The 20,494-nt window shown below is 44.8% G+C and overlaps 1 protein-coding gene and 1 long non-coding RNA gene across 2 annotated transcripts; one reads left to right on the top strand and one right to left on the bottom strand.

Annotated features, from left to right (window-relative positions):
- Positions 1-17,191: 17,191 nt before the first annotated feature.
- On the bottom strand, positions 17,192-20,067 carry LOC115558551 (uncharacterized). The gene is made up of 2 exons (XR_003979340.1): positions 19,406-20,067; positions 17,192-18,968 (listed from the first exon to the last, which is right to left on the bottom strand). It is a non-coding gene; the product is annotated as an uncharacterized LOC115558551 (long non-coding RNA).
- LOC115558544 (coiled-coil domain-containing protein 81-like) lies at positions 18,819-20,317 on the top strand. The gene is made up of 4 exons (XM_030376757.1): positions 18,819-18,930; positions 19,069-19,130; positions 19,380-19,533; positions 20,061-20,317. Exons 1-4 carry the CDS (start codon positions 18,855-18,857, stop codon positions 20,279-20,281), a joined length of 513 nt encoding a protein of 170 aa, XP_030232617.1. The 5' UTR covers positions 18,819-18,854; the 3' UTR covers positions 20,282-20,317.
- The last annotated feature ends 177 nt before the right edge of the window (positions 20,318-20,494 follow it).

Here is a 20,494-nt window from a genome sequence, read left to right as displayed (position 1 = left end):
CAAATGAAAAATTAAATACCAACGCGACCGAAGCTATTAACAATAAGACTATAAATAATAATATAAAATTATACCATAATGTACCTGTTCTTTGTCTTTGGATCTTTTGAATAAATTGATCGATATGTGAATCGCATCGCGAGCAGAGGAACGTGAGAGTTAGTGAGCAGCAGCTGAACCAATCTAAAAGTCCCTTCGTCAATAAAAACCTTAGTGATATTCAGTTACCACAGTGCCTAAAACCCATCAACTTCATTCATGTTAAAGTGAAAAACCTCAGACACAAGAAGTTAACCGAACAGTGCACTAGGCCCTCTCGAATGCCAGGCCGAAACAACATGTCTCGCTACGACTCCTTTCAGCTGCCCACCCCTCCTTCTCCAGCAAAAAGTAACAACAGAAAACGGCTAATAAAACGCTTGAGGTGGCATTATGAAGAGAAAACGTACACATTTTTTAGTACACGGTATAAAGATAATTATGAACCTTTGATTGCGAACGTAGAGTTCTGTGTTGTACCACACCGACGTGTGCAACGAACTCACCGAATTCAACCGGATGTAAAATCCGTATGCTGTGGAAGACCACCTTCCCAGCCGTTTTGACGCTGCTTTGTTATCGCAAAACATGGTTATACGTTAACGCCGCCATGCTTTGCCCCACAGAACGCTAGCTGCTACGATAGGGTAAAGCTCGAACAGCGCAGACGACTCGACCCGAGGGCAAACGTGCCAGCTTCGACTGGCCATCTCTCAGCAAACCATTGCCCTTGGAAGAAACCCCCTAACCCGACCGAGGGAGCCGCATCCTGAAGCTGGACTGGTAGAGCTGTGAGAGAGAATACGCTGCGGGGGCTAACGCGGGGACTGCAATAGCCATGGTAGCAGGGCACGTGCCAGGTGCGTAGCCTGTGAAGGCGGAGGAAGCCGAGCCTGATGGTTGCTGGAAGTAGAAAGGCGCCGTGGCGACTGACGACAGCGGGTTGGGGGCCTGGACCCGTCCGGGAGTTCCGCATGGTATTTCGACGGCGTCCATCCTGGCGCCAAATGCTTTGCACCAACTCGGCGAGGGTTTGTAGAACCAGGCGGATGTCCGTGTTGGGAACTTCTTGGTGGTGTTGTTGAGGATACCGGGGACCGAAATTAACGGCTTTCTGCGCTCACTTGCCCGGACCAGAAGTAGTAGGCCGACCAGCACGAATCCAAAGTTATGACCTCTTGGTGTGTATTAACCGACGTAGCAACTAAGCGACGAGATATGCGAGATAATCAGAAGCACAGTAAAGCAGCAGCATGCGTCGAACGAAGACCTGAGCAGCAAAGACATATGTTAGACTACTCTTTATAGAGCAGGTGTAGGCAGGTGATTGGTAGCTGGTGATTGGTGATTGGCGGCCAGCCGCGCGTGATTTGAGTCCTCCTGGTAGAACTACCAGCAAGCTTAACATATCTAAGCCTACAAAAAACATATATGATTTTTTCCCCCCATTACCATTGTTGTGAGCATTAGATGATTTGCCTCAATATCAGAATAACACCCATAGGACAGATAACAATGGTTGGTGGAATGACATAAAGTAGGTCATGCAGGGTAAGCTTATCCAGACTCTGCAAATCAAACTGAACTCATTTTATAGTGAGTTTTATAGGGAGGACCCCCAAACCCCCCCCCGTCCCTGACTGTCCCCCAACCACAAATGTCATCACCAGCCGCCACTGGTCCTACGTGTTGAAATTGAGCCTATTATCTGCGTCACTGACCTCACCTAACTGCACTACAGTCACACGGAAAGTACTTTAGTTTCAGGAAATCTGGTCACCATATTAGTCAGCTACCTGGACAAACGGTAGTAGTTTATATTATATACTGTTTGGGTCCATTCCGATCTGAACACACTTCCGGTTGGGGAGGGTGGGGGTGGAGGGGGGTATCCCTATTCACAGGGGCCACATCCTGTTTATGATTTATGACGGGTCATAAAATCCATTGTGTAGGGATGACAGGTGTAATGCCAGTGGTGAACCTGCAGGGGTCGCTGGGGTGCGGGATCTGTATAGACAGACACTTCCTGTTTATGTTTTATGGCGGGTCGTAAACATAGTATAAAAAGGGGGCGACGGCTGCTGTAGGGTCCCCGCATTCATCAAGTTGTCTGCAGTATTCTTTTCATTCGACATGGACTGCTCATCAGAAGAAACCCATAGATCAGATAGTCCTTATTGTTTGTATAGGGGCCCTCGTACCCCGTCGCCGCTGTCTTCCCCCGCCATGGACGACTCTGTGTCGAGCAATGAGGACATTGAAAACCAGATGCCTGATGGTATGTCCAACGCTAGTACGCCTGTGTCTAACTATGTCGATAGTTGTGGAGATGCGGTACTGCTTAATGCTCCACTCAAAAGAACGAGGCCTGTTTTAGGCTTGAGAGACCGGAGTGCCGGGGATTCATTCACCCACGTTGGCGAATACGGCTTGGAGTATGTAATATCATGGGTCGATGGCTGTGTTATTTTGAAAGTTAAAGATTGTGCTACAGAGTGGCGGATGAACGTTCACGAGTGGAATTTTTTCTTGGATAATTTATGCCCCATGCTAGACGGCGACGAGGGTACATGGCATGGGGGACCCCATGAATACCGTTGGACCTTTCAGTATGAACCGAGGATTCAACATCGTTTGGCATGCACCTTTCAGTATGAATCGAGGATTCATCGCATGGATGCAAACTATCATACGAAGAGACCACAGGATTTCATTTTTTTCAGACGCGGTGTTGATACAGACGAGCTACCACAGTGCTATGATATGCATTGCATCGGTAGCTCTCCTCTACGCGCCAGTGTTTTAGAAGCTGCTGATTATTTTGATAATGTCTTTTTCATGCAGTGGGCTGATCTGTCTGCACTACGTGGAATTTTTGCAGAGATTGATTCTTTGGCTAAGACGAATGAAGAACCATGGAGCACAACTGATGATGAATGCCGAATGTGCCTGTTTGAGTCGTCTGGGTTTGATGATGGGGTACATGGTGTGTTTGAGTATGTTTAGGGTTATGCTAGCATTAGAAAATGCCCGCAATGTATAAGAAGGTGGAGGGTACATACTAGTAGTATTAAGGGTGTTTTATTTTCCTTTTTTAAATGTGTTTTTGATAGGCTATACCTTATTTTAATATGTGGGTGTTGTGTGTGTGTTTTTTATTTTCATATTCTAATGGTATATTTTTGATACGCTATGCAGCACAGGTCAATGATGAACATGTTCAAGGTGGGGGTGTGGCTATGGAGACTGCTGATTTAAAGGCTGTGCAACCCGGACCCCACTGGCTTCAAGAGTATGCCGTCTATCTGACCGGATTGAATCTGACCTTCCTACACATCGGAGAGGACAGTGAGCTGGAGGTGGACACTGCTGTGAGAGACGACGGATGGCCTGTATCAATACAGATCCGTTTAAACCCTGCATCGCTGGCTGTTCTGCGATTTACCACGGGGGTCTGTGTGGTGGCCATCATCAACCATCAGAAGCAAGCGGACTGCTGGGGATGCCAGTGTGATTGCCCAAGTCAACGACGCCATTCATGCCTACAGGGAGCGACACATCATCACTACGAATCCCACTACCATGACATTTGTGTCATCCTGGACAGACACCCCTTCCTGTTACTTTTAGAAACTGTTCTAAAGAAGACTACAGGGTTGACTGTGTCCCCCGGAAAAATCTATGGTGTGGTCGAATCTTATCTATGTGATTTAATATGCAATACCTATAATACCGAAAAACTGGATTCATTGACCACCGAAGGTGTGTCCGATGAACATCTGCTTCTGATACATGAAGCCATACAAATGTGGCGCCCTACATTGTCATTTTGCAAACCAAAGCCTGGTGGTGGTGGTGGGTGGCGTTTATAATGGGTGTGTTGTTTTCTTATGCCTATGATGCGGATAGCAAGATTGTATCAGATAGACTATCCGTTTTGATGTATGCTGCCATAGAAAATGATACGTATGTCCAACATAATGCTTATATCAAATGTACGTATAAGGGCTGGAATGATCTGGTCATGAAATTCTTGTGTGATAAACCTACTGATCAAATGTTAGCTGAAGTATTTACCCATTTCCCCGATGGTGACTGTTTTACCGTCGGACATGTCATGTGTATATGTGCTTTTGTATCGGATGTCTTGAAGTTGAATAATGCCTCAAACGCCGAGGGTATTAGAACTGCTAGAATGATGGCTTGTAAAATGGTGCAGAAAAATAAAACTGCATGTAGACTTTATCTGAGAATTGTTTTGAGTGGACAGACATTTTAAATAAAAGGATGGATAACTCTGATCAGTGTTTCAGTATTCGTTTTTTGTTGCATGCATACGACATGGATAAACGGCTGCATAAGACTTATTATGATCCCTCCGGACCAGGGGGTTACGGCGGCATCAATAAACTAAGAACGGCCCTCGCGCATAGTGAGGGTGCAGTACCTCCACTAAAATATATCAAGAAATGGTTGCTGAAGCAGGATCCCTACACCCTGCATGTACCTGCACCGATACATTTCCGCCGAAATAGAGTATTGGTTAGTGGAATAGATAGACAGTTCCAGGCTGATTAAGTGGATATGGCAGAGTATGCATCCGAAAATGATGGTGTGCATTTTCTGTTGACGTGCATCGATGTATTCTCAAAACATGCATGGGTTCGTCCGTTACCATCCAAGAGGGCTATCGACGTCGCTAAAGCTTTTGATGATATTCTCGGTGAAGGGCGTACCCCCGATAAACTGCAGACTGACGCTGGCAAAGAATTTTATAACAAGATCTTTCAGCGTTTGATGGAGCGGTACAATGTCAAACATTTCTCTACATCTAACGAGACCAAGGCCAGTATAGTGGAACGCTTCAACAGGACTCTGAAAACCCGCATGTGGAGATATTTAACAGCTGCCAACTCCAAACGATATGTGGATAAACTACAGGATATGGTCCATGCTTATAACCATTCATATCATAGATCGATAAAAATGACCCCGGCCAGTGTTGATAAAGATAATGAGAAAACAGTGTTTAATACGCTATACAAAACCACTCAAGAGCCGATGGTGGTGTTTAGATACGATGTTGGTGACACGGTTAGAATTTCAAAAGTCAGAGCTACATTTCGAAAGGGGTATGAGCAGACGTTTACAGATGAATATTTTGTAATATCGCAGCGCATTGCAAGGTGTCCTCCAGTCTATAAGCTGCAAGACTATGCAGGTGCCCCTGTCCATGGAACATTTTACGAGAAAGAGCTGCAAAAAGTTATAGTGTCTAAAAACAAGGTGTATAAAATAGAAAAGATTATAGATAGAAAAAGGGAGGGGTCTAAGAATCTGCTATATGTCAAATGGCTGGGGTGGCCGGAGGCATTCAATTCGTGGATAGCTGAAAAGACACTAGTCGATGCGTAAAGAGACATACAAGAGACATACAATCCATTATAACCAGAGTGTACGATGGATAAGGAGGTGTCTGGGGGTTTCTATGTGACTCTAGCGAGTAATGCATCGGCAGGGATCTACCCGCAAAATAAGATATGGAATTTTAGAACTAAATTAGCAAAATCTATACACACCAAGCAGCCCTATGAAGTAGGCCTAATTGAAGCTCAGTACCCATGCAGCTGGCATAGTTTTCCTACCGAGGACGCTACGATGACCGTTCACGATGGTAAAACAGGTCATAGGACATCATGTCTATTAGTTGGTGGGCTTTATGAGAGTATCGGATCGTTATTACTACAAATCAACAAGACTTGGACCAAACATAATCCTGGCAGTAAAGTTATACTACATCATGAAGGTATTAGAAACCGCATTTATGTAGAAGGAGACGATCACCTATCTATCGTCTTTAGAGGAAAACTGGCTGCTATGCTGGGTTTCGATACAGGTGTCAAGCTACATGCCCATAAATCGTATGCAGCATATGCCCCCCATCCCACCGATATTCACGGGGGGTGTTACAACATGTTCATATATAGCGACATTGTCGACCATCAGCTGGTCGGAGATCGTTATGTACCCCTGCTAAGGAGTATTAATATAACCGACACCAGCAGGAGACACTGCATTCACATGTTCGACAAGCCGCATTACGTACACGTAGCCCGAGACCCTCTTGGAGATATTGAAATCGATCTAAAGTCTGACCAGAATACAAATATAAAATTCACATACGGCAAAGTGATACTCAAGCTGCATTTTAGACCTGTAAAACAGTAGCATTCATAGCCCCATCTATAGGGATGAGGGGGTATAGACCGCCTTACGACGAGAACAAATATGTTCAGTATTATTTAAACCAAGCAGGGAGTGGGCTACCTGGCTATGAGGGTAGCAGCACACAATATGGTGCTGGCATCGGTGGGATGTTCCGTAGCCTCTTTAGAATGGCTATTCCGTTATTTAGGCGAGGGGTTAGTATAGCAAAGCCTCATCTGAAGACTGCTGCTAAACATATTATAGGCGACGTTATGACCAACATAGCCCATGCTGCATCTACGCCCAAACAGCAGGGGGCAGGCATGAGGGTATATGCCCGAAGAGCAACAAAGTATCCGCCTATAGGATGTGGGCGTACCCGTGCACCAGCACGTCGTCGTAAACAGAATAAAAGATTGGCATCCATCAAAAAGAGAGCCAAACCTAAAGGGATCAGGAAGGGGGCAGCCCGTCGTTTTAGAGGGACGGCTAACGATATATTCATCTAGTATAGCAGGAGGGTTGAATAACAATGGCGTTGCTACATAACATGTCAGACGAATGCATTAAGAGCGAACTGGATCTCTTCTCCCTGCCTATGACGCAGACTTCGATAGAAAAAAGTACATATATTGAAATACCCCCGCTATCAGCGCTAACAGATGGTGGCCCCATAGAGTTCTTTGTATCGGCCAGTAGCGAAGACTATATGGATCTAAACAATACGTATTTACACCTGGGGCCGGTATTTCAAAATGATCCGACAGGATTAATCCACCTGGATTGGATTAAATCCTGATCAGATCCTGAAAACGGGTATTTCAAAGCAAATCTGATCTTGAAGATTCAGATTCAGATTTGGCAATCCAATCCTGCCTTTGATCCGGATTAAAAGCTGCTGTTGAGTATTTCAAAACTTAAGTGGGAAATCTGGATCAGTTTGATCCTAAAAATCAGGATCACCCTGATCCCACCTCAGAGGTGGATTTGAGGGAGATTACATGTTAAGATTTGAACAGTTGAAGTGTAACTGCTCCCAAAGTTCTTTGTTTAATACAACTAAGCTTCACTGCTGTTTGATCAATGTTTATTTCCTTTTCACGTTCCTTTTTTTTTTCTGCAAACATGCACGCTGTTCACTGCAATGCTTTAACAAATCGGCGTCAGAAGTGCAACACAGAATAAACATTACACTACTGCGTGTAAGTGACATTACAAACTCCAATTAACAAGGAATTATGAAGGAAAAACAATGTGATTTATTAAACAAACAGTGTTAAACTATGCAGTATACATTTCAGTCTTTTAACTGCTTTTCCAGCAACTGAATTCTTAACTTCACTTCTTCTTGTTTAAGAAGTGTTAGTTTGATTTGTTCATTTGTTAGAATTATTTGTTGCTGAGCCCGTTCCGTTTCCACCTTCAGTAGTTCATTGTAGCCATCCCCCTTCTCAGCTTGCCTTTTGCGCTTACATGGTGGTGGTGGTGCCGGTGGATTCCACACACACACACTTAATTTTCATAGCCAAAGCTCAAAAAGTAATGCCATTTGGAGCAAGTCTGTGCAAGTCTCTTCCCACAGACATCTGTAAAGAAAATCTAATATTAAGGTTTTAGGGCTGTCCCCTTTGTTAACAACTGTTTCCTAAAAAGATATGTACAACACATTTTAAAATCTACACACAATGCCTTGCGAGTGAATGCATTCAAATGGACTGTGGACCGCGACATACAGACGCTAGCCTATTTACTAGCTTGTTAGCTCCTTAACACAGGAGTCAATGGAGCAGCGTTAGCTCGCATTAGCGCGAACTCTGCTTAATTAGAGATCGCCGAGCTCTTCTTTCAACTTTGTGCTGATTTACATAATTGGTTAACTCAATATAATGATTGCCTTTCATCTAGTCTGAGGACGCATCAACACTGGCTAAGTTTATACTTTAATTCAGAGACAATAGTTGAGCTAGCTTCTCCTTTTTCTGTAAAATGTTGGCTCCATTTCCTGTTTCCAGTCTGTGATCCAGGGGGCGGGACGGATTTGGACATCCCAATCTGCCGGTATCAGGATCACTCTGATCCAATCCAGCAAAGTTTTGAAATACCGGGATAGATCAGGTTGATCCGTGGCTGAGGACAGGGGGATTTGGTTATCCGGATCATTCTGATCTGGATTACAAGTTTTGAAATATCGGCCCCTGAGGATCAAGATTACTAATCCTGATGGAACAGACTTGGCGCCGGCGGCACCCGTTGGACTGATTAACTATCCAGGATGCACGTTATTCTCCCAAGTAGATATTACTCTGGGTGATAGGCTTATCACCCAGTCGTCAAACACCTATCCGTACAGAGGCATAATAGAATGCCTGCTAAACTATGGAAACGGAACATTAGACACCCAATTTGGTTGTGGTCTATTCCAGAAAGACACACACGGACATATGGACGAGATTCTTCCTGGAGGTCTCAATCTAGGCTTAACGACAAGGAGTGAATATACGGGGCGAAGTCGTATAGCGGAGCTGATATCCCCTATACACGTCGATATGTTTTTTCAGGAGAAACTGATGATTAACGGAGTTGATCTCCGTATGAGATTCATTAGAGCAAAAAATGATTTCTGTCTCATGTCCGATGGTGCTGTGGAATACCGTGTCTCTATAGTGTCTGCAAATGTTTTCATTAAAAAGGTATCGGTAGCACCAGGCGTCAAGCTGGCACATGCCCGTGCGTTAAACCAGGCTAACGTTAAATACCCTGTTGATAGGGTATGTCTAAAGAATGTATCCATCGCTGCGGGCAGCCGTATATGCACACAGGATAATCTATTTCTAGGACAAATACCCAAGATGGTTATTATAGGTTTTGTGAATAACGAAGCATTCACAGGGAGCTATGCCAGGAATCCTTTCAGATTCCAACATTTCGGCATTGAGTTCTTATCCCTATATTGCGACGGTCAAGCATACCCCTCTAAGCCCTTTCAGCCTGACTTTAGAAATGGCCTCTATACTCGAGAATATTTCCAGCTCATTCAGGCTACAGGTCGTCAGCTCAAAGATAGAGAAATAGCTATTAACCATAAGGAATTCGGGGACGGGTATGCATTATTTTGTTTCAACCTTGAGGCAGATGAGGGCTGTGGGCAACATGTATCGCTAGTCAGAACAGGGAATGTGAGGCTAGAGGCACGATTCAGAGCAGCACTGGCTACAACGGTCAATTTGATATGTTATGCAGTTTATGATTCTGTTATAGAAATATCAAATAGACGGCAGGTGCTGTTGGACTATTACTAAAAAGTCGGTGCGATATGAATACTATAGAGCTAACAGCAGTGTGTCAGAAAATGGCCCACAAGGCATATTTTCTCGGCGCGTTACCGTGTAATCACCTACCCCGGGAAATTCATCAGAGACCTGTAATGATGGTGGTCAACACCGAACCTTCGCATATGGCCGGTGCACATTGGCTAGCCATCTATATTACAGATGAGAAACAGGGGTACTTTTTCGACTCCTACGGTAACCCTCCCTCATACTCTGAGTTTCCTGAGACCATACAGTGTTTTCTCGATCAGCACTGTATAGATGTTGTTCATTCTACACAACAGGTCCAGGATCCGTCAAGTACAGCATGTGGGCATCATTGTGTTTTTTTCTTGTTTAATATGCAAAAAGGGGTATCCTATCATAAGTTTTTGAAAATGTATGGGGATAATTTACCCCGTAACGATGAAAAGGTTTATGACTTTGTTAACCGTGTACAACCTAATGTCTGTAATGAACATGATATGACGTGTGTGCAGTCATGTGTATGCGGATGTAACATGTAACACGTGTTGTTATGTTTGTTTTCTGTATTGATAATAAAAAATACAATATTTTGATTACATTTTAGTCGTACTGTTTTCTTTTATTTATTTTTTTACGGATAAAACATACATTTAGATACATGATTTAAAATGGTAACCACCCGGCCATATGCATTCCAGGGGAAGTATTAGATGACAATGGCTGCTTGCGTTTCCTCCTTTTATCAGACGAGACAGGGACGGAGGCCATCGCATTGTCGTCCGTAGTGACGGGACTATGCTTATACATGTTTACAGTTTGTCTGAGCTGCTTATTAGGGATAGACGATAGTGGTATATTGTTACTGGCTAAAGATTTCAGAAATACATTCCAGCCCTGTGGTCTGACAGATTCGACAACATGGTAAGGGGCGGTAACATTCTTTAACAAATCAAACATATGGGACCCCTTAATAGTTTCGCCTCGTAATATGATCTCCCCCTTGTCCGTCCATGAAACATTTTTAGATTTCTTTAAAGAGTCCAGGATATGTCTGGTATTGCTCTTGCTTCTGACGGGTATATGTTTCATTATATCCTTATAAATATGATCGCCGGTGCCATCATCGTCATCAACACCATGCCGTGCCGACATAGGCGTATGAACTGGGTCCCCCTCAGCAAGTGACAGAGTTAATTCTCCGTGTTCGCGTTGCCCTTGTTTTATCATGGATAGATAACGCTGCAGGACCGCTCCGTACCTGGCCGCTTTTTCATATAGGTCTGTATCGGGAGTGTTCAACACCATCGCAATGGCCTTATCCAGCTCATTTTCAGCAGTCTGTCTAACAGAATCCCTGGGTTGGGTATGCTTTAAGGCATCGAGTTGATGTTGAGGAACTAGATACATCTTGTGCGTATGATCCATTATAATCACCCGCCTCTTGAGAACAGGCTTGTAAACAACGGTATGGCCACAGACAGTAGGGGTAGAAGAAATCCACCAGTCTGATTGATTAGTCTTTTCTTTCTAGATATTAGTACATTTTTATTGGCGAGTATTCTGAGGTCCTTCTTTCGTCTACGCAATTTCGTATGCTGGCGTGGAGTCAGAGGTATTTTGCCCTGTAAAATGTTCAAGGCTATTTCACACAGCGAGTTGATAAAGTCGGCGTTGGCTGTCCTGAGGATAACTTTACGCTGAGCCGGAGGGGCGCTATATAGTTGCTTAAGACGCTCACGGTTTCTACTTATACGTGAGGACATGGTCTTTTGGGCTAATCACTTTGACTCTCTGAGTGTATACAACATGTCGGTCTGACAATATATCTGTTCTAAGTCTCATGTTGTCCGGGGTCATGGCTTTAAAGTCTACAAGCAGATAGCCGTAAGGCATGTCGGTAGCGTCGTTGAAGGCTTCTAGAAAATATTTTGTCTTGCATGGAAACATCTGTTTGGCTATCAACATAATCTGATATTTGTCACGAGGGTTCTTAAACAAAACCATGTAATTGGTATTTAGACTAATTGTACGGCTGGTTTTACCCTGCATAAATAAATTCTGAACCAGATACATACAGCTGAGATTACGATGGTGTACATATTTGGTAAAAACGTACTGAACCTCTATATTATTGCATGCATCGTTCATCAAGTCGTCAATAATGAGCAGATTTCTAGTATGGACTGGTAAGATTGCATCATCACATAGAGATTTGGGGATCCCTTCTACAAAGTGAATGTTCCTTATTTTAAGCAAATCATCATATATGGGCTGCCAGCATGAGTAAACATATACTATATTTTCAATCTTTTCTGAGAATAACCGATCCATATTTTCAATGACTGTTTTGACAAAGTAGGTTTTGCCGCTGTTTGAAGGTCCCGATACTACCATGCTGAACGGGTGTTGAAGTCTAGGGTCGAACGTTGTGTGTACAGCAGCCATCTCTGCGGTCTGCGTGCACCCCCTCTGATGGACGGATGTATTGTGACCATAGAACCGTGAAACATTTGACAGTTAACATTCTTTATTAACACCGACATGATTATTAGCACAGTCATTCATCATTAATACATGATGCATAAAAAAAAAAATGATTAAAATAAAAAAAAAGATGAAAGAAGAGAACATGGATCATTTGAAAACAATAAAAACAAAATAGCTAATAGCATGAACATGAAACAATTCTTAACACAATATGCATACCCCCCTCAAAAATATAAAAATGAATAAAAACATGGATCATTTGAAAACAATATGTAAAAAGAAGAAGAAGAAAAAACATGGATCATGTGAAAAAGAGAAAAACAATAAACAAAATGGTTAATAGCCGTAAGGAAGCGTGGTGTAGTCGGGGAAGACCCTGCGTTTGTTGTAAACCACCCTAAGCCGTTTAACTACAGTAGCATTTTTAAGCAGAAACCTAGTCTTATCTCGCTGGATGGTATCTACGGTGGTGGTGATGTCGAGGGTTTGAGGCCGATGGTTGACAAAATCATCCAATAGACATTTCAGGGTCTGCTGGGTGACCACTTCAGCATTTGCCGCATTTAAAGTCACCCCTTTGCTTTTGACGACAGACTTGTGGGCACGGGTGTGGTATGCATAGCTTTTAGGACCTGTTGAGACATATTCGCTAATGTAATCCTCCTGTTCGGTACCATACAGATCACCATCATTTAGCTCGTCGGTCAAGTCGCCCAGATAAGGGCCTAAAGGGGGTACCCAATCACCCTCCTTAGAAACAAAAATGATGCTGTCTGTGTCACAATAGAGGACACGTTCCTGTAGTTTGTCTAGAAGATCGTAGAGCATGAGCCTGGCATGGGCGGTGGTCACAGCCCCCACAATCACGTTGACATCCCGTGCCCTCGCGAGACGTGCATCTACATGTTTCCATTGTACAAGGGCTACTTCATCAGAGATAAAGCAAAAGTGACTAATGTGATAGCTATCGCTAAACATGAGCTGAGTGAACCTTTCAGGGTCAGAAATTAGCTCACACGTGGGTAGGTCTGGGCGTAGTGAAAAGCGACCCCACAGACTGTTTAGAATCAACTTGTTGCAATTACGCATGGCCTTGTTCACACACATGTTGTTGTGATCCAACTGTATACCCTCCTTTGCCAGATAGTTTTGCACATACGCTCGCTGTTTCTCCGCAGTGTCCACTGTGCTGGGGTATCCTGAAGCCTCCTGTTTACGCTTGAGAAACGTTTTGACATACCCTTTAAACAGAGTCTCTGACCGTTTGGGGTAGTGCCACACCTCATGCATTTGGATTAACACGTAACCCATTTCGACCGCTTTTTGTAGCTCAAAAGTCACCCAGGTGCCTGTCAGAGCCCGTTCATCGTTGCTGTGATGACACGCGTCTGTCTGATTGAGCTCAGTGGCACATGTACCACAGAGGGGAAACATCAGCTTTCCATGACACCTATAGGGGAGCACAGGATGGTAAAGACCTCTGGGGGGCAACACGGTGCATTTGATGATGCCGAAATACCCATCCAAAGGACCAAAATTCCTGAAAATGATCTGGGGGTGCTCTACAGGATAAGGACAGCGGGCCTGTACTGTGGGGTAGAGAGAGGTAAAGTCATAGTAGCGTATTTTCTCACCGGGCACGGCCTTGTGATACATTTTGATGGCGTTGGTGCGACCCCCATAGAGAGAGTCGCGAGGATCAATCCTAGGTTGTATTTTCAGAGTAGCCAAGAATGCCTGCACTGCAGCATTGGTCTTTTTCAGACGGTGCCACTCACACTCCCACATGACCACAACTCTTAAACCATGATCTCTTTTGAGAGCCTCGACTTTGAGGTGAAACTGCACCCACAATTCGCCATAGGTCTTCCTGAGGACAGGGTTCTGGTGGCCAGCGTTGTAGCACTGTTCACACCCATGATAAAAGCATCCTGCAAATTCATAGGCTGTGTTTATAGACGGTGCATGTCCGTCTAGGAAGAATGGTCCATATTTAGCCTCTCCATGGTTGAGAGCATGCCGAATCTCCATGTTATTGGAGTGGGATAGATATTCAAGCCACTGGATGGATGCGCATGAGAACGACTTTTGCTTTTTCTGATAGACACCCTCGTAGGTCAGTGCCAGGACGTTTTTCTTCAAGAACGACTTTTTGAAGGTGGCCATGCACGCCGAAGCCAGAGTGGCATAGGACAAGGGGTCTATAGTGGCACACTCTATGAAATTTTCCCTGTAGATCCTACACGCCTTGTATAGGATCCTCACGTCGTTGACACAGTAGAGACGCAGCTGTTTCTGAAAGTCAAATTTTTTGTGTCGCACAGATCTGTACCAAATAGCGAAATCTGTCTTTTGATCGCTAGTCATGGAATCATATCCATAATATGAGATCTCAGGGTAGGCACCGACATAAGACTCGTTGGCCCGTGTGTTGAATTTATGAGGAAAATAACCTTTTAACATATCATCAAAATCCAACGCCGCCGGTGCATTAGCCAATCGCATGGGCAAGAAGCTAAATGAGTCGACCCATCTCTGATGGTAGGCGTCATCACGCATCAAAATGACTCTGCTACCCTTCATGACTAAAGTGGGTTTAATACCCTGCTTGGTCATGTAATCCAGGACGATATAGTTATCAAAGCCCGACGCGTTGTGTGCCACAAATGTATACAACGTATACTCCCCTCTTCTGTAGCGTTTCACAAACTCGCTTACACAACCTAGACCTGTAGCATACCATTCTATGCCTTCAGACGTTGTAGCTGCCACACAGTTTGCTTCGTGACGACCATCATGCATGCGCGTTTCGAAATCATAGTATATGTATTTATTAGGCGGAGCGTCGACATCAGAGTCATCCGATGGACCCCCGCGACCACCCCTGCGTTTCTTTTTCTTTTTCTTGTCGTACGGCTGGATATAGCAATCATGTACTCCATCATCGGGCAACGGCTCCCCACAGTTACGACACTTTGCATCGCTGCATACGTGACCATTATCGTCACCTTCCTCATCCTCCTCCTCCTCCTCCTCCCCCACCCCCTTCTTCTTCTTCTTCTTCTTCTTCGATATGATATACTGTCTACAACAACGATCGCAGTATTTGAGCTTTTCACAAGGTATCATGTCATGTTTGGCAGAATGCTTCTTGTGTGTGTTGTAGCAGACCAGCGAGCGGCATATACGACTACAGTCCTTGCACTTTATCGTACGACCTGATAGTCTATCGCACACTGTCAGACACACATTGCAATGGATCGGGCATTTGTGTAATAGAATTCCCTCATGGGCCTTGTAGCAATATTCACACACATATCCCGTACCAAAGAATGCCGTTCTGTTCTCTATGCAATGATAGTGGCTATCATGGAGGTACAGCCATACTGTTTTAGGATGCTGGGCTGTATGTGTCTGGAACATCTCCAGCTTCCTGAATGTGTCATTATGATGAAATATCAGGATTTTAACATCTAGATGTCTCTCAAATTTGGAAACATCCGAGAAACCCACAGAGTGATCCGGGTCAAACCCCAGATCACTGTGTAATTTGCGAGCCGCCTCCAAATTAGTCTCTTCGGACGCTGTGTCACCCCCGGTTACCCCTTCATGCAGAAAATGTGTCATGCATAGTGAGAAACACAAATTGTTATGAGTATTACTCGGGGTGTAGAGACTTAGCTTCTTCTTGTGTATGATTTCATCATAGGGAATGTTTTTTAACTTCAAACGTGCCCCACCCCGTTTGTTGTGGACCCCTGTGACCACCAGCTCTAGCACATCATCCGTCAGACCTGTGTCGTTGCTCTGTATGACTTGGCTAATATGCTCCATAAACAAATCCTCATTGTAATCGTCACCCGTTACGAGCACAGCCTGTACATCAGAGGCCAATGAAGGACCTCTCAGCACCACGTTTAAGACACTACCATCGGCTGCACTTTGCGAGCAGCTTGTTATGACATCTGACAGTCTCTCCCTGATCAAATCAGGGACCTCCTGTAAATTTGCAAGGGATATACTTCTCAGGTCAATGGACTGTCTAACCTCAAAGCCGTTAAACCGGGGAAATAATCTGGTATGCAACTCGCCATTATCTTCCCCCGTTACAGCAGACACCTGTGTACCATCATAAGCAGCACCATCACCAGCACCTCCATCCCCCACACCGCTACCGTCACCACTGTCATCATCGTCAACAACAGCATCGCCATCACCGCCACCACCACCACCCCCCACGCCACCACCACCGCCACCACCACCGACCTGTATATTCGACTCTATAGGGACCCCTGCCACAGCCGGGGGGTCCTGAAAACCCTCGCCAATCCCTTCATCACGTTGCGACCCATGCAATACATCGATCTGTGTGGATATGTATAGACTCTCTTGTGCACTATCCAACCATCCCCGGACAGCGTTAAGTACATCTTGCGTGTTTGACCCCACATACACCACACCCCTCGACTCTATAGGGACCCCTGCCGCGGCCGGGGGGTCCTGAAAACCCGCGCCAATCCCTTCATCACGTTGCGACCCATGCAATACATCGATCTGTGTGGATATGTATAGACTCTCTTGTGCACTATCCAACCGCCCCCCGACAGCGTTAAGTACATCTCGTGTGTTTGCCCCCGAATACAACACACCCCTTGTGTCTAAATCTCCTGGTGCCTCTAGCCCCACCACGTCATCTAGACATGGTTCGTTCGAAACATTTATCTGTGCTGCCTGATATAGAGCATTAGCCATGCTACGACCCCATGCATCAGCTGCAATTAACACCCGTCTAGTTCTATCTACGCCAACACATATTTCCCGCCTGTCTAAACAACCTTCTGCATACATGCCCCCACCCACCACATGGCCTATGCCCGACAAATGAGACGTATCGCCGGTTGCGTCATACCGCATTGTCATCTCTTCAAGTTCTAAATCCATAATGCTACCCCCACTATCAGATCTACGCCGTCTCTTGGGATTACCGTCTATAGATTTGAATTTCCTTTTTCTAGGGTTAATGGCGTTATGCATAGTGTACGGCTATAGTTTTTTTTTTTTTTTTTAATGCCGATAGATAGAAAATAAAATAAAATATATATATATATATATATATAAAAATTATATTTAAAAAAAAAAAAACGTTAATTAGTCAGATATTAAATGAAAAAAAAGTTTTATTACATGCAGTTTAAAACAAAAAAAAATACCCTCTCCACAAGATAAAAGAAAAAAACAAAAACACAAATCAAATAATAGCATTCACCGAGAGCTTTGCTAGTGTGTCACTCATCACAGACATCTCGGTACACAATGCCCTATAGGCATCCAGGTTAGCTTTGCAAGTAGATTCCATTAACCATAATTTTCGAGCGGTTTTAGAAGCTCTTAACGCCTCTACTGAGCTAATTCTCGCTATGCCCTGCGTGTTGCCTCGCACAGCTGCCGCGGCCGCCAAATGCTTACCACAATGGATTTTATGACCCGTCATAAATCATAAACAGGATGTGGCCCCTGTGAATAGGGATACCCCCCTCCACCCCCACCCTCCCCAACCGGAAGTGTGTTCAGATCGGAATGGACCCAAACAGTATATAATATAAACTACTAACGGTCTTGTTGTGCTGTCGGCTTTCAGAATAGAAATGGCAAAAAATTCCCGAAATGAACTGTTGCCATAATAATTGTGTATTTTTCCAGGGAATCATTAATCGATCTGGAAAGTCCAGAATTTATTCCATTTCTCCATCTTCCAGGAAATAGACAGAAACTAAAAAAAGAGCAAAAACAAGGCTAAAGGCGTGCTTAAAGACATAATGACCTGTGGTTAAGAGGAAAGAGGAAGAGAGGAAATTGCACTTCAAAAGCTTGGTTGTCATGCGACTATGTCTACAATGTAGGTCAAAGATGGCACCCATCACACTCTTATCCCAGGCTGTCACTAAAATTAAGGGCAATAAAAATACATTGAATTGACTTGACTGAAAAAGAGATAGAGAAACAACCAGCAAGTCGTCTCCGAAGATTTGGTGGTCTTAGGGATCAAGTCTGTTTCCCTTTGTAAGTTTCATTTATAAGCAAATGGTTTGTCTTCCTCTCTAATACTGAAATAGGGTTTCAGTACTGTACTGCAGGATGTGGAAACAGTCTATCAGCCAGACAGTAACACTGTGATGTTGAGCACAGTGTATTTCTAATTTAATTCTATAAATAAAATACTCAAATAAAACTATTAGAAAACATATTCAAATAATTCAGAGTCCACAAAGATACCAAAGTGCTCTTAGGAAATGGTAAGGCCACATTAAGATGCAGAAGAGCAAGCTTGGAAACAAAATTGTGTGTAGAAACAATATCAAATTAAAGGTGCCTATTTTGACTGAAGGTGTACTGGCCTGTAACACTGACTACTCGAGGATGGATATTATGGCATTAATGTTTATCAATCTCTGAGATATACACTGATGTGCTGTGATGACTCACAGGAACACGCGACCTCGCGTGCCTCGTATTTCGCAAGGCGCTGATCAACCTTACCTCTGCCTTCCTAGAGATTTTCATTCTCTTGTGACAATCAGTAATCAACACCAGCCCAAGGGACGGCCTCGTGCAATGTGTGGGTGTGTGTGTGTGTGGAGGGGGGGGGGCTCACCTTGTATTGTGAAATTGTTATAGCAACCACCACCCCCGCCACTTACTTGTTAGGCTGGTCACAAAGGCTTTCCAAGCTGAACCCTTTACAGCAGAATTTTGTGTCACAGGGTGGTGTTTTACGTTTAGTGCAGAAGGAGATTTTTATCAGCTGATTTCTCTATTGATGAGATGACGGATTTGCTGCATCTGGCGTCTGACGCGGAGAGGAACCTCTTGCCCACGCTGTCGGGGCTCAGCAGAAACGGTCGGCACAAAGTTTGAGTCGGGTGGCTGTGGTTATTTCTGGGGGTAAAAAATAGGAAGCGAGGCTAAGTAAAAAAAGTGCTGAGTACAATGTTGCCATTCATTTTCACAGACTTGTTTGTTTCTGACATTGTTTAAGATATCAACAGCATTTGGGGTTACGTTGCGGAGTACATAGAACATCAAATGACTTCACAGAAGGTGAACTGTCCCGTCTGTCCGTCTACTTGTTGACTGTCTGTCTCACTGTCTGTGTGTCTACCTGTTTGATGTCTTTCTGTTTGTCTATCCTGTCTTTCTCACTGTCTGTCTGCCTGCCTGTCTCACTGTCTGCCTGACCGACTGTTTGTCTGTCTGTCTGCACCAGCAATAACAGTATATCATTGCTATATTATTGATAGTCGATGAATGGTCAATGTGAGTGACTGATCGATCGATGGGTGGCTGTAGGGTGTCCACGTGGCCGGCCTGGGCACCTTCTCTTTCTCCCAGCTACAGCTGGACCTGGGAAACAAGATGGCGGTGATCCAGAGACCCATCTTCCTCCTGGCTGAGAAGCTGGTCCAGACCCAGAACCTGAGGCATAAGAGACCCCTGGCCACAGGTCAGAGAGCACAGCAAGACACACACCAAGATACACATCAAGGCACCCACCAAGATACACATCAAGATACACACCAAGACACACACCAAGACACACACCAAGATACACATCAAGGCAACCACCAAGATACACATCAAGACGACACACACACACAAAGACACACACACACACACACACGCCAAGAAACTCCCATCAAGGCACATGCCAAGATACACCCGCCCACACACACACACCAAGACAAAGACCAAGATAAAGACAGCAAGATGCCAAAAACAGAATGCACGCGACAATGTCACTGCACGCATCATACACACGTCATCCCCCAAAAACACACATGGTGAGGGTAGTCCACATCCGCCGTGGGTGGGTGATGGTGGTGACTGATAGGATTCATGTTGTTGAACATGACTCAAGCAACTTAAGTTTGACATCAAGCGAGGAGGTACATTCCTTCATGCGTGTGTGTGTGTGTGTGTACGCGTGTGTGTATGCGTGTGTGCGTCTGGTGCGTGTGGGTCTGCGCACAGCAACACACATCGCCGTGGTGGCGCTGAACTACGCGGCCGTCTCGCAGGTCGGCCCGTTTGAGCGGGAGGTGGTGGAGGGGTGTGTCCGCGAGACCCTCCTCCTTCTCCCCCGAGCGCTGGCCTCGGGAGGTCCCGCCCACCTCGCCCTGCAGGGGGTCGGCACGCTGTCAATCAGGAACCACAAGGTGAGGCCTGACCGACGGTGTCTTCTAGGACCTTAACGCATCTTTGACATTACAGCGTTTCTAGAGTCCCTGGTAAAAGGGTGTGTGTGTGTGTGTGTGTGTGCGTGTGTGTGTGTGTGTGTGTGTGTCACTCTGTTCGAGCCAGGGCCTCGTTTCCCGATAACGATGGATCTTCGCTCATACGATCATTCTCACGATGGATCTTGCGAACCATCGTGAATTTCTTTGGAGCGTTTCCCGAAACTCCTC

The sequence above is a fragment of the Gadus morhua genome, chromosome 14, assembly GCF_902167405.1.
Source record: "Gadus morhua chromosome 14, gadMor3.0, whole genome shotgun sequence".
Classification (NCBI taxonomy): Eukaryota; Metazoa; Chordata; class Actinopteri; order Gadiformes; family Gadidae; genus Gadus; species Gadus morhua.
This window is presented reverse-complemented; position numbering and strand designations above follow the sequence as displayed.